The sequence below is a fragment of the Oxyura jamaicensis genome, chromosome 1, assembly GCF_011077185.1.
Source record: "Oxyura jamaicensis isolate SHBP4307 breed ruddy duck chromosome 1, BPBGC_Ojam_1.0, whole genome shotgun sequence".
In the NCBI taxonomy this organism is placed as follows: domain Eukaryota; kingdom Metazoa; phylum Chordata; class Aves; order Anseriformes; family Anatidae; genus Oxyura; species Oxyura jamaicensis.
This window is the reverse complement of record NC_048893.1, coordinates 78,077,669-78,092,777: the sequence shown is the minus strand read 5'-3', so window position 1 is coordinate 78,092,777 and position 15,109 is coordinate 78,077,669. Positions and strand designations below refer to the sequence as shown.

Here is a 15,109-nt window from a genome sequence, read left to right as displayed (position 1 = left end):
TTCCTTTTTTTTTTTCTTTTTTTCTTTTTTTCTCTACCCACCCCACCCCTAGTTTTACTTGTGTCATTTGCTGAATGTTCCGCATCAGTTTAATCAAAGAAGACAGAATTATGTCCCAGGTATTTAACTAAGGAGGACTTTGTTCTTTGGGAAAATGACCCAATGGCAAACTCTTGTGCCTCAGGTTTGGAGTCACAAATGACTCAGCAGAAGCAAAGAGGATATTTGGTTTCCTTGCCAGAATGCAAGACTGAAGGAAGAAACAAGAATCTCTTCTAGTTGTTGGGTAACTGAGGAACAGACTGAGGATAAGACAAGCAGTGTGGGAATCTCTAGGTTTATTACACATAATGTAAACTGGATGTACATTTAATTGCAGTGAGCAATGCTGGCTGATGAAATAGCTGTCACTGAAAAAAACAATCCTAAAAACAAACAACTAAGTATGTAGCCACAAGCAGAGAGTTCTTTTTTTCTCTGCAGCCAACTTCTGCATCCAGCTCAACCCAAAAGCATGTTTGTTTTGGAAGCCATAGTCTGCTGAAAAGAGTTTGGCCAAAATCCAAGGGACGAATAAGTCCAGATGAGCTGAACAAGCCGTGCCCTTGGATCATGAGAAGAACATATTATTCAATCCTTTATTGCATGCATGCATATAATTGGTTTTTTGTTACAAGGTGTGGACTAAAATGCCTTGATTGGGACTAAATTTCTGTCCCCTAACTCAACTGTTTACAGTCCTGAATTTTACTGTGTACTTGTGATTTCATGGGCCAGAACTCATAGCACTAGAATAGCTCCTCCAAGGACAATACAACGAGATCAACTTACGTCAGATGAGAAATCATTAGGGATAATGTATAAAACAGCAAAGTTGTCTGCAAAGTTATATTTTTGCAGGGCTGCCTGGATAAAAGCACCTAACTTTCTCTTAAATTTTCCTTAGGAGTCATACTTTCTGAGTCATTCCAGGTGATCAGAGCCTGGTTTTTTTCTGAGGTTACTCCATCCGTGACCTGATCCAGAGCTCACCAGGCCAATAAAAATCCTCCAGTTTATTCAATGGACAAGAGATCTGCTGCTAAAACAAGTAGAAGGTAGTTATGATAACTAGCATAGGTGTCATTCAGTGAGATCATGACCTTTTTCAAAAGCACTTTAAGTATCTCAGTTATCCAGTGAGGAACAAGTTAGCTTACATTTACCCCAGTGTCAAAATACAAGCATGGCACTTGATAAATCCTTACCCTACCTTGGCTCTTGGCAATGCTTCCATGCAGCCAGGCCTTCAGATCTCAGGCTGAGCTGATGGGAATAACAAGTAGCAAAAGCAGATTATTTGACTCTGACCTCATGATCTTGCCTGGCTTGATCCAGAGACCCTTACTGTGAAATGTTAAGTACTTCTGCAGTTTAATATAACCATGTAGCTAACCCTATGTAAAAGTGCTAAATCCTGGTGCTAAATGAACAGCAATGTTAGGAAACTTAAAGTAAAACAAAGATTTTTTTCCCAAAACAAAACAATCTGTCAGCCTATCTTTAGCTTCTATGCAGCACAGTACATTAGGGGATGAATGCATGAACTGATTTTATTGTTGAGACTGCATATCTGGATCTTTAGTATTCCTGAGGACCTAGAAGCAAGCAAACAAGAAGAATGAATATACTTCTCTAGATGAGACACACTACCTAGATAGGCCGGTCAACAATACTGGATGTGCCAGTAAAAGACAAACTGTACTATAGGGCAAATTTCAGAATCAGAGAATTCAGAGAGAGAAGCTGCAGCCTTTCCATGTCAACTTACCAAAAAACAACACTTTGCAAAGAAAATGACATGTATGGGACATGTGTTGCAGATTTTAATGAAAAACTTACAGATTTCAAAAGAAGACAAGGGTAATATTGAATAGAAATTACTTTTCACAACCCTATAACAGTCAACATGCAGATCTAAAAGCCCCCTGGGTTATTGTGAAATTTCTTTTGTTTGAAATTTCTTATGTATATTTGTATTCTGCGCAACTTCAATTTTTTGTTGAGCTGGTCATCAGCTGACATCAAAGTGTTAACTTGAGTTAATTTCCATCCTTTTTTAAGTTTCCATCCTTTAAGTTCATTTTCATCAATTTCCTCAGAAGTGGAGTCAGAGAGGTGAATAAACCATGGAGCAAAGGGTCTTGAAGGGACTACTGTGTGAGACACACAGTCATGTTTGGGCTAGGCAAGTGGGCTACTCAGCCTCTGACATGTAAAAAGGTTCACTGGGGCAAAGGAATAGATAACAACAACAGCAAAAGAATATTAAAAAATACAATAAATAATTAAAAAATACATGTTACATTTCTAAGTTTAAAAAACATATCAGCCAGCAATTCTTTGTTTTTGGAAAACTGAGCAGTTTGGTGAGAGGCCAAAAATTCAATAAAGATGATAAAAAACAGCTTGCTTTTATTCTTTGAAACAGAATGCATTTCCCAACCAGCCCTGGCATGACACCAGACCATGCCAGCTGTGAAAATGGCTAAAGATCAGCAGGGGGCAGGTACAGGATCAGTGTCCCAGCAGCTGATGAACCTCTGCATCCAGGGCACCAAGTTCCTCCTCACCAGCAGCATGATGAGAAGGCGACATGAAGAAATATTGAGATTGCAGAGAGGTGTAAATCTACCTGTAGAGTCACTCTGTGATTTAAAACCTAAATTAGGACAGCATTGAAGGCACATCTTTGACAGATTTCCATCCAACCTAATCAGTCCTTGCCTATGTGCTACAGATGTGCGCTTTCCCAGTGGAAAGATGAAGTCACTATTATACATATTTCCCTGCTATTCATGAAGTAGGATCTTCATATTGCTTTAAAGGAGTCCAGAACTGTATGTTAGTCTTGCAGTAGCTTGTGAAGCCTTTCTATTTTCCCTGCATTAGAAATACTGGGTACAAGAGCAATGATTTGCTCAGTCATGACTTTCATCAATTATTGCTCAGGTTTTCAGATTGAGAAAAAATTCTTAAAACTTATACCAAAAAAAAATGTTTCTTAAACCAGCATTTAGTTTCAAAGAGATCCCACTAAAATATGTCTCAGAGGTAAAGAACAACACATGGAACTGTGTTGAAGCAATTCTAACCAAATCAGTCACATGCCTTGTCATCACTGTCACACAGCAGAAGGGCCCTTGGCTGACTATGAGGTTGTCTGCATATTTTGTCTTTTGACAGTTTCAGGGTCTTCCCCCTCCCTCTTTGCATTTTCCAGTAATTTCTTTGACCTAAGCCTTTCCATCTCTTCTTCCAGGATGCAGAATCAATTGAATGAAACATCTGAACCAAAGAGACTGAAGTAAGTTTAGAACAAGAACACAATTTATTGTCCATTCTCATCTTCTTTCTAACAAGGGAAATCTATTATTTGAAGCTGTCAGGAAATGTCATGGCTTACATTACCATACTCAATGTCATAGAATCACAAAAAGACTTAGGTGGGAAGGGGACACTGGAGCTTTCTAGTCCAGCCCAAGGTCACAGTAGGGTAAGTTGCCAAGCTGAATCAGGTCACTTAGGACCTTGCCCAGTCAGCTTTTGAATATCTCCAGGGTTGTGGGCTACAGCCTCTCTGGACATCTGCTCCAGTGCTGCATCACTCTTATGGGAAGAATTTTGAATTTCTCTCCAAGTGAAATTTCCATTTTTTGCAACTTGTGTAGTATATTTTACCATAATAGACTGAAACTTAATGGATTTTAATGTGCAGTTTTTGTACAGAAATTGTCAATTACAAAGGATTGTTAGAGAAGACCATTTGAAAAAAATAATAATAAAAATTAAAAAATAAAGCACTATCCATGGAGATCATTGGGATCCAATAATTTACTTTTATTTTCCAGACCAAATTAAAAATTATTGTGTGTTCTGTTCCTGGTTTATTTAGTTTTGATTCCTCCTCTTTTCAGTACCTAATGCTACTTGGTTTGGTTTGCAAACACTACTCAGAAATGCTTTATAGTTGAGTTTCAAATTTGTTTGTCAAAATCTTTTGTAATATCAGTTTTTCTTCTAAATTTTGAGAAGATCTTGTTTGCTTCTTGACATCTGAAACCAAACTGATGCTAGATAGGTCCATTTTTAAAATGGTAGCTGTTCTTTAGGAAAAAAAAAAATAAATCAGAACCTTCATAATCACTAAAACTCAGGTGCAAATCTGTAGAGATAAAGTGGTGGTGAGTCTGGGCTGCCTAGACACTATCTTCAGCTATGTCTAGATCAAATATAATTGCTGTAAAGCTGAAACCTTAAGGCTTGTGAATAGTGTACTGATCTTTTTCCTCCCCAGAACAGGTTTGGAAACAAAATAAGAAATTATCATTAAAAAAAAAAAAAATCTCTTTTAAACTTTTTGCATATGCTTATAAGGCTGCAATCTCCATCCTTCCTAGCCCCTCGTGCAAGAGTATGCATTTCTCAAGTGTAAACTTCTATTGCAGCTGAGAATCCAAATCCTCTTCAAATACAACAAAAAGCTTGCCATGCTAGCAAACTGCATTTTACAACATTGGACTCCAACTTAAGTGCCAACAAACCCAATAGGTTTTTACAAGAGAGACAAGTTCACACCTTAAAGCAAGTAACCAGAAAACTGAGTTATCTACTTCATGTGTGCTGATATTCAGGAGGAAAAAAAAAAAAAATAATAATAATAATAATCCTTGACCAGTTTAATAACAACACTATTTCAGTAGCATTTGGCTATGAGGATCTGAATTCAATTCAGCATCCATAATCAAACACTGAATGTGATAACTGCATCAAGCAATGAACATTCCATTTAGCCCTGAGCACCCAAATGCTTTTGTATCAAGTATGGAAAAGGAGGATTCTCCACGGGCATGTTTCTATTTATACTGATTTTGTTTCCAGTACTAAGAAGAATGGAAGTGAACACCAACAGCCTTTGGGGGCAAAACATTTCACAAAGAGCTCAGCATCAGCCTTTAAACTATTGTGTATCCAAAAGGATACACAATATCCTTTGGAGGCTGCTGTGTATCTTTTTGCTCCCCAGCCCTGTAGATGAAAGGGAGGCTCTTGTACTTATCTACAGGGTGTGGTGGGGATGGGGGAATTATAATTAAGCTTAAAAACTGTGTATCTCAAAGACAACTTTATTACTCCTCCAGCCACCTCTCACACCCCAGCTCCTCACAACCTCCTTGCCAGCGACAGCCAGCCCAGTCTGCACCCACTGGTGAGCTCTTTTGGCCACCTGTGCAGATCCCACAGCCCACGGCACCCTGCTGTCTTGTCTCACATATACAAAGCTCTGCTTCAGCTTTGCTTGGGAATTCTGGACTGCTCAGGCTTTCTTGGCTGAGCATTACTGCCTCGAGTAATCAGCTACTCAAGAGCATGTATTTAGTTAAGTTGGACTAGTAGAGAATATAGGAAATAATGGAGATGTATCCTGGGAAGAAATGAGTGTGAAGTGAAACGAGGGATGGACAGACGTTACAGTTTCTTACTGCTGGGCATGAGCATTTTGTTTTATAGACGGTGGTCTGAACTGAAGATAAGTATTCAGACTAGGAAGTGAGTAAGAGCAACTATCCAAGGACACTCAGTGGAAGCATGCAGAGATCTCCATATGAGAGCTCAAATTGACTTAGCTGTCTAGTTTTGAGGAGAAAAAACACCCAAGAGCTACTACAAGTATGTGTGTCAGAACAGCATTAACTTGAAAGACTTTCACTGCTATGGTACTTTATATGAAATTACAAGGTGCACACTGAGAAATCAAAATACATATCTTTAGTAAATATATATATTATATGTATGTATATATATGTATTTCAAGCCACAGATTATCAGGCAAAGTTACTACCACAAGACAGTGGGAAAGGACACCTAGACCTAATTTGGCCACCTGTGTCCTTCAAGCAGATTACCTCAGAGTTTGCTCGTACAAAGAGCAGTAGGTCCTGCAGCCAAATATGAAAAGAGGTCTGTCTTTGTGCTCTCTGCTTTCTTCTTGGTGTACCCCCCTCACACTTGTACTGCTCACTGTGAACACTTGCCTCCCACATTCTCCCATTCTGGGGCTCACCCTACCAACTTTTCTAATTTCTCTCACTCTAGGCCAAGTCCATCCTCTCATCTACCTACCACCAGGAATATTAGCTGGGTTGGTTGTGCCCAAGTGCTGACCTGAGGTTCAGAAGCAGGTCCCTGCATATGGAAGGGTCTTCCCACCCTCAAAGGAACAGATACCACAGCCTGAGAGACTCCATTACAGGAACTGGACGCATCTTTTTGGAAATGGAGAGTATCAGCAGCTGTCATTTCAGACTGGGACCACTCTCTATTCCACAATACCTAAGAAAATTCAGACCCTTTAAAATGACAGAAACACTCTCTGTTCAGAAAACACAACCTTTTAGGGACTCGTTCTGCTTTGACTGGGAGCTCTGCCAATGATTTCAGCTGGGGAAGGAATGAGGCCCTTCATTTCAGTCAGTTAGAGTAAAACAGCACAAACAGCATCACAAATGCCCATCTGGGATGTTTACACACCGGGAAGTCTGATTAACCTCCTCTCATTAACCTCCTCCTCAGAATATAGTGAAGTACTGGGGCTTTCTACTTCTGACCATCTTTGTAGCATTACATTTTGAAAACCCATAATCTCTAAAGCCATTGGTAAAAATCTACCTCCCTTTGGGAACTGTGAACAAGAGCTGAAAGCTTATGCCAGCCTTCTGTCTGACTGGAAAGAAAAGAGCCTAGAAGAATAGACAGGCACTCCTCATGAAGACCATATATCCTGCATCATGTGGACACAGGCATCAAAGAAGCTGCTCCAGAGTTTCAGACACACGTGACTTAGCACTTCTGGAACTGGAAATGGATTTCCAAAACATCTGCTATGTAGAGAAAAGGTTGAAGGGAAAAAATAGAAGAGCCAAGACAATATATTTGGAAGTACATGGCAGAAACTGCTAGTACACGCTGTGGTCCCAGACCCAGTGGGCTGTGCTTACTTCATTTGTTTCACGTAGGTGAAGATGGCCAGGATGTTTGCTTTAGTCGTGGGCAGTGTGACAAGAATGGGATGTCCAAATAAGGTCCCTCAGGATGTGTTTAACAACGCTGGGTAAAGTCTGTGGCGAAGGTTCATGCATACACATACTCACAGAGCATCCACTGCACATACTGTCGACTTGGTGCGTCATTATTCCTAGAATAACTACTAGAGAGGCACTCCACCCTTGTACTTTCAATGCTGAAGATGTGATTGTCCCAGAGCCAGTTATTACAGTGATTTTAGGAAGAGGAGGGAGGGAAAAGAGGCCCCAGTTTCTCTCACCTTTTTGAAGTGACACGGTGCAAATAAAAGTGTTAAAAGCAGAGGTAGTTTCAAATCTGTCGACTCAAACTCCCTTGCAATCTTTGAAACAGCAGAGAGCAAGAGGCTTTCTGAGGCCATCTGAGATACCTGGAAACTGCAGGAGCAATTCCTGCCCAGCCTCACACATTACCACGTGGCTCCTAGCTAGGGGGACAGGTTGACTGTGAACAGGGATGGTGAACATCCCTCTGTCCCTAGATAGCCAGAGTTCTACAAAGGGACAAGCCACACACCTGTTTAAATAAGGGTCAATATGCTTTATTAAACAACAGTGCTACAGGTACTCCTACATGATCAAGGTAGTCTTGCACTGTGAGGGAACATGCCTCTTTACTTACAGGAGAGTCCTGGAAGGCAACCAGATTATGTTGATTTTTTAAAAAAGCTTCTTTTTAATGTGAAAAATTTTGATGGTGCATAAAGCACTTCCAAGGTGTCTGCAAAGGTAACTGAGAGCAAATAATTTGTAGTAACTTAAATTTGTAATAAAAAGCTTGCCTTTCCCCTGGAAGTCCTCTGCAGTTGGCTGAAGTGATAAACAATAAAGGAAAGGAGTTACTTTGCTAGCAGCTGAAGAAGGGATGACACACAGCTGCTGAGATCAGGGTTTTATAGAGTTGAACACATACATTTTGGTTAAAAAAAAAAAAAAAAAAAAACGAACAAACAAACAAAAAAACTAAGGTTGAAACGTGACATCATTAAGCTAGGGGAGAGTCAGAGTTTAGGATGCTCCCATGAACCTAACACACTTCCCTTTGTCTACAGTCTTGTGTATAATTTACTTAAATTACAGAACTTTCCACCATACATTTACTCTTCTCAGGACAGAAAGTTATCTTGTTCATTTACAGATATCCAGTGTTTTCTGTCCACTGTTTGCTGCATGTGCAGCACGCTTAGAGCACACTTTGTACTGGTGAGGCATTCAAGCATTACAGCTGAGGCACCTAGCACAGTTAAACCTGTGCTGCCTCTGCAGGAAGGAGGCAGCAGGAGCAGGCTGGGGATGAAGGCATGGCAGCGGGAAGGAGGAGAAAGGGACCCAGTAAGGTGCTGAGCATCAACAATTTTCTCAAACACCTGCAAGCCAAGCCCTGCCGTTTTCATCCCTTCTTTTTAATCTTGCTCTGAAAGGAGAATTTCCTCACTTTATCTCAGTGGTCTCCAGCACCCATGATGGCTGGAACCTTGGGATGTCAGCATCTCCTGACTGTACTTGCAGGATGCTTCGAAGGAAAGGCCTGTGCCACCTGGCACTGTCTGTGTAGCATCCCTGAAGTGAGGAGTAGAAAGCACAATGTGACCATCCTCATGGTAGAAATGACTGCGTTTTGTTCTAAGGCATATGCCAGCCCTGTTCTTTCCCACCAGCACACCCCAAGCTCCACATGTGCTCACAATGCTGTTTTCAGAGCATCCACTTTCCTTCCCATCTGCATAAAAGTGTAGGCTCCTCAGAGCAGGGACTAGCTTATTGCCATGACAGAACAAAATACTAGCTGAATTATTCAGCTGGATTAAAGAAACAGCTCAAGAAGAACAGCAGTCATAGGTTTGATGAAGTGTTTTTGGTCTTCAAATTCAGTTCCACTTTTTTCTCTCCTCTAAAAATAGAAAAATATGTAAGACTGCAGCTACTTCTGTAGGCACTGACAAAAGCTGTCTTGATTGGTCAAACATCTCAGAACAATACAGAGAGCTAAAAAGCAATATCAATATATATGGTAGAAGTTGCACAAATACTGTTACTACTGATATAACAGCATAATGATAAAAGAGAAATAAGGTGGTTAGTACTTCTAACAGATGCAGCTGAAAAATCTAGAAAACAGGTGAATGGGTAGGAGAAGTTAGTTAAGCAGCATGCCGAAAGAAAAAATAAATGGATCAACCAGGAATAAAAAAGAAACGTATGGTTAAAAAAAAAGAAAAAAAAAAAAAAAAAAAAAAGAAAGAAAGGAAAGGAAAGGAAAGGCACACACACAAACAAACTACCAACAGTGTACATTGATAGGTTTAAAATAGAAATGTCAATGAAAAGGCGAAATCTACATTATCACCCTCAAAAGCAGAGAGTTTTATATATTCACTACAGCCCAGCAGCTAATATAAAACTCAGCAAATCAGGGATTTTGCTGGCTCTATGAGAAGCTTTTGAAAATGCCTAACAATTTAAGCATATGAAAGAACCCTTCGCTTCTTTGAGACATAAAAAAAAAAAAAAAAAGAAACAGGTTCTCACAACTGCTTGTGCTACCACAGGGCTCGAATACATTTTTTAAACACCTGAGAACCGTTTCTCAGCAGGCACCAGAGAGAGATCAAATGAGTGCATAATGGTAAGTACAGGAAGACTTCATGATGAATATGAAATATCAAAGCAGAAAAAGTGCATTAAAAAAAAAAAAATCACAAAAATTTCCAAGAGGACACAGTATCCTATATGTGCCTCTTGTGGAAAATTTTGCAACTACTTCTGAAGTATCCATATCCACATTTCCATGGTAGTCTAAAGAAAGGGAGCAAAAGGCAAACGAACAAACAAAAAACACTTTTCTTTGAATGCTGGACTGAAAAGCTTCAGTAGATAATTTCAACACTAAATAGATGCATCACTTAAAAAATAAAAAAAATGAAAAAAAAAAGAAAAAAAAATACCTTCTTTCCTTCTAAGCTATTTTTTTCAATTAAGATCAATTAAGATGGCAAAGCATTTCAGATGTTATAATCAGTGAAAGATTTGTAGCCTAAATTGCCTCTCAGTGAAGACAGTTTTGCCAATCTACTCAGCTTAAGATATGACCCTTATACACTTTGGCTAAAAAATGCTGTCATTTACACAGGTGTATATACAATGACGCAAGCCTCTAGATTTACACAGGTGTGACAGAAGTATTTGGCAGAAGTATTTTGCTGATTTAAAAAAAAATATGTATCACATCAACCTTTACAGATGTGTCAAGCTATAACCATATTCTGTGATGATGGCACTGCTCCACAGGAACTTCTTCACGGAACTTCTTCATGGAACTAAAAATCTTGCACACTGTGCCTAACTAAAGACTAACTCACTGATATCTATGCTTGGAAGTGATGAACTTAAGACTGCTACACTTAAAATCCTCGGGTTTCCTTTGAAAAAGTGACCAATTTATTATTTAGTACTCTTTTCAGTTCTATATTCACTTTACAAAGAAATCTAAACACTACAATGAAGAGGGAGTCAGGCCCAGACCAACCTAATGTCAGCTTTTGATACAGCTGTGGAAATTTTTAGTAGCATTTGGTATTTTCACCAAATCAGAATGTCGTTTGGAAACTGAGAGGGAGGTGGGAATCTAAAATAAATATCTCTGAGAAAAAAAAAAAAAAAAAAAAAAAAAAAAGATAACTCAAGTTTAAAGGGTCATTCCCTTCTCTTCACAGAAAGTACAGTGGAGTGCTCTTCCTGGATTTAGCAGTAGGGGCGTGGGAAGCTCTCAGATGTCACAGGGTTGTAGATAACATTTGAACATATGATTAGCTTTTGTGAGCTGTCTTTAGAAACCTTACATTTGCCGCCCCCCGGGGGGGGCCCGCGCCCCCCCCCCTTCCCCCCCGCACCTTACCCAGAGAACCTACGTGCTTTCCTTCCCTTGAGGTTTTGGGACACTTAAAATGTTGCTTTGACAAAAATCAAGGATGTGGAGAAGTTTTTCCTGTGTGATGTCATTTTGCTGCCCTTTATAAGCCTCTGCAAAGAAGAAGGTAAGCTATCCGAGAATTCTCACTGCAGACACATGCAAACAAGGGAAAGCAAGAAGCACAGAGGAGTATCAAGTTTCAGATACCAACCAGCCACTACGAGCAGAGAGCCATGCCACAGACTAGTCCCTACAGCTGCCTGGAGCACATACTGCTTGTACTCTGTAGCCTGAAGGCTACAGTCGCCTTTCCCAACTCCTCTCCACTGCTGAATCCCAGCTGGGGGAATGGAGATCGCCTGATGCACCTGTATACATCTTCAGAGAGGAACAGCTTCCATCTCCAAATCAATGCTGATGGCTACATTGATGGTGTTCCTCATCAAACCATATACAGTAAGTAGCTTACTATGGACCTTCAGTCTTCATGGGGAGGGAGGACAAGACTTTTGTTTTCTCACTACCTGTAGAAAATTCCATCCTCTTGTTAGGCATTGCGACAGAGGAGTATAGATAGCTATGGGATGGAAAACATGCACAATTATAATGCTCCTTTTGTTTAATGAATAAAATTGCTTCAAAGAAGCAGGTGGGAAATTTCTTTCATTGCCTCAGAGGACTACCTTTCTATGGTTGTTGTAATCCTCTTCAGGCAAAAACTACCTGAATTATCCTTCACTGCATGGTTTTACCCACAGTTTCTTGTGGAAGTTCCTATTAGAATTTGGTGAGATGTCCCAAAAAGCTACTTCACAATGCAGTGACAGCATTGTACTGAAGAAAGTCATCACAGTACCGGTTGGGGAACTGATTATGTCCATAGAATCTTTATTCTGGGGTAGAGAGCTGCTAAATACTAAAACTAGGTTATGTCCTTTCAAATATAACAGTAGCTCTCTTTATTTAAAATTGGTTTGTAAGGCAACCTTCAAATTCTTATGTCTAAAGAAGGTGCGTGGCAAAAACTCAACTGTGCATAGAACGTTGGTAAATAAGCATGAAATATTTGATTAAATGGGGGGAAACTGCAGAAGGCCAGACTATCATAAATGAAGTGCTATGCCTTTGGAGTTCATGAGAAGTAAACATCCCCTTTTGTAACTAAAATCTTATATTGTAATTTATTTTCATGGAAAATTCAGGTATCCTTTACTGAATGCCTGCCCAAACACCTTAACTAGTTAAAAAAAAAAAAAAAAAAAAAATGTTGTTCTTGTTGTTTATTTGTTTGTTACATTTTATTTTATTTTATTTTATTTTTAAGACACTGGGTTATTTCATAGGATTCCAAAATTCTCTTCTAGCATCACTCAAATCACAAGTAGCTATGCACCATCAAGTCATTTATGTCATTCCCACATAGCATGTTCTTCACCCACAAAATGAAAAATGTAAACATATCTTGTGATATTTGTGTAGAAGTATATAAGGGAAAAAAAAAAAAAAAAAAAAAAAGATATTTTGAAATATTTTGAAAAGTTGTAATTTATTAAGGAGAAAAAAGGATCAAGTTTCACTATTTTTTCTTTTAAGGAATTACTGATGAAACACTTGTAGGAATGCCTGTGCTGTCTTGCTGATATTCTTCCTGCATATTTATAGGTTTTATAAAACTCACTTTTAAGTATGCTGATCAAGAACCAGGGAGAGATTGTCGACAATAACAGCCAGCAAAATATCATGTTTTTCCAACATCTGCCTTGAAAAAAAAACACCTATATCTGGAATGGTAGAATAGGGAAGGTGGAAATCAGACAGATAGAGGGGTCGTGAAAGGGAAGGTGACAATCTCTGTCAGGTCACCACAGTGCCACTCAGACACCAGGTAAATAAGAAGTCCAAAGTGCTGCACAGACTGGGCGGAGGCTGGGTGTATACAGCTCTCCTGGGTAGGACTTAAGGGTTACATAGGGCACCAAATCAAATACAGCACACTCAGTTTGAGAGAATGACAAACCATCTGCTGTGATCAGTGGATCAAGGGAAGTTAGTTTTCCCTCTTTAATTGGCATGAGGGAAACTGCACCTGGAGTACTATAGTAACCCCAGTTCAAGATGGATGTGGAGAAACTGGAAATGATCTAGCAGTGGGTTTGCAGATTGCCCAGCCACCTTGAGCACAAACATTTGGGAAAGATTCAGGGAGGTGAGCTTTTTAACACTGCAAAAAGGAAGTTAAAGATAATCTAAAACCACACAGCAGTCACTACAGGGCAGTCATAAAGATGAGGAATCCAAACTCCTCCTTGTCATGGCCAGTGACAGAAGAAAGGGCAATGGCCAAACCCCAAACTGGGGTTTGGGACTTCAATTAGGATGTTAGAAAAAAATTGTCTTTGAGATTCTACTACTGCATTGGAACAGGGCACCCAGAGAGTTAGTAGCATCTCCACCCTGGGAGCTGTCCAAGGCTCAGACAAAGCCACAGCTAGAACCAAGGTGCACAAGTGTCTCAATTCACATGGTAAGTGGGTTCAGACTCCTCAGAGGACACTTCCAAACACCATTTCTGTGGACCAGTAAGGCAAAGGTGCAGTGTCAAACTGGGTCCTGGATTTGACATCTTTGTTTTCTTAAACAGGTGCCTTAATGATCAAGTCTGAGGGTGCTGGCTGTGTAATAATCACAGGTGTGAAGAGTGGACGCTACCTATGCATGGACATGAAAGGAAACATCTTTGGATCGGTGAGCCACCTTTACTAAGACTCATCTGGGCAAATCTGTATAACTACAGCAGGAGGATTAAGACTTAGGCCAGCTGACAACCTGTCATTTAAATTAAACTTTCCTCTCTTTTTTGATTGTGTTAGATTGTAGAGCTGACAAAAATAATCTGAATTCCTGCTGGGATAAATGAGAGCAGAATGAGATCCAATGAGATCCTACCGTCTTGCTGTAGTGTAGATCCACAGGTTGGGAGTAGCTCAAACAATGCAGCCCTCTGAAAGAAAACAGTGTTATCTGAATAATACCTAAGTTGAAAATGTAGGCACCCATAACAGATTTGCATTTAACTGAGCCTGAGCTGTCTGGGTTACAGAGCTGGCAAATAAGAAAACACCCTGCTGAAAGATCTCATTCCTCTTTCCATCTTTAATTGGCACTTGTCTTTTACTAAATGCCTTTTATATCACAGTTGTCACAGTTGTCTTTTTTTTTTTTTTTTTTTAAAGCATTACTTCAGTCAAGAGGACTGTGTTTTCAACCACAGGACACTGGAAAATGGATATGATGTGTACCAATCTCCCAAGCACAACTTTCTGGTTAGCTTAGGCAGAGTTAAACAAGCTTTCTTCCCTGGTATGAATCCACCACCGTATTCCCAGTTTTTGTCCAGGAGAAATGAAATTCCTTTGTTTCGGTTCAACACACCTGAGCCCCACAGAAACACTAGGAGTGCAGATATTGATCCAATGGATCCTCACCAGATCCTGGTCCCACAGAGAAAAGCCTCCGCATTAGGATCTCACCTGCAGCTACAAACAGACTTTTCCCACATGCCCAGGGAACCCATGAGAATCAATCAGAATGATGTGGTCAACCCAGATGACCCACACGCCATGATGGATGCCAGGAGGTACGCAAGTCCTCGCTTTTATATTACAAGATAAGCAGGGCCACCTGCAAATTGATGACATGTGTGAGTGAATATAATAGACAAAAGGAGGTGCCTAGCACAGTCAATTTCTAACTCTTAGGATGGCTATTAGAAAACTGAAAGATACTGGGAAAAATCATTTATTTCAAATTTTGTCCTTACAGTTTACTGAAAAAAAAGAAAGAGTTGCACTCTGCTTTACTGGAAAAAAAAGATATATTTTCAAAAAGAATAATACAAACCAAATATTTTAGGGTCTGAATTACCTTTAGTATGCATCAGTGAGAAAAAAAATTCACTGGAATGAATGGGAAACTGATGTAGCTTGGAAGAGACTTGGGCCCTGGAGCAATTGAGATTCCAGCAGAGGCAGAGAATCCTCTTACCAGCTCACTTGCAAGCACAGCAGACTAACTAACC

At 39.8% G+C, this 15,109-nt stretch overlaps 1 protein-coding gene across 1 annotated transcript; it reads left to right on the top strand.

Moving 5' to 3' along the window:
• The first annotated feature begins 11,094 nt into the window (after nt 1–11,094).
• On the top strand, nt 11,095–14,872 carry FGF23 (fibroblast growth factor 23). Its single transcript, XM_035312509.1, has 3 exons — nt 11,095–11,487; nt 13,673–13,776; nt 14,265–14,872. The coding sequence occupies exons 1-3, from the start codon at nt 11,265–11,267 to the stop codon at nt 14,700–14,702; spliced, it is 765 nt and encodes a 254-aa protein (XP_035168400.1). The 5' UTR covers nt 11,095–11,264; the 3' UTR covers nt 14,703–14,872.
• The last annotated feature ends 237 nt before the right edge of the window (nt 14,873–15,109 follow it).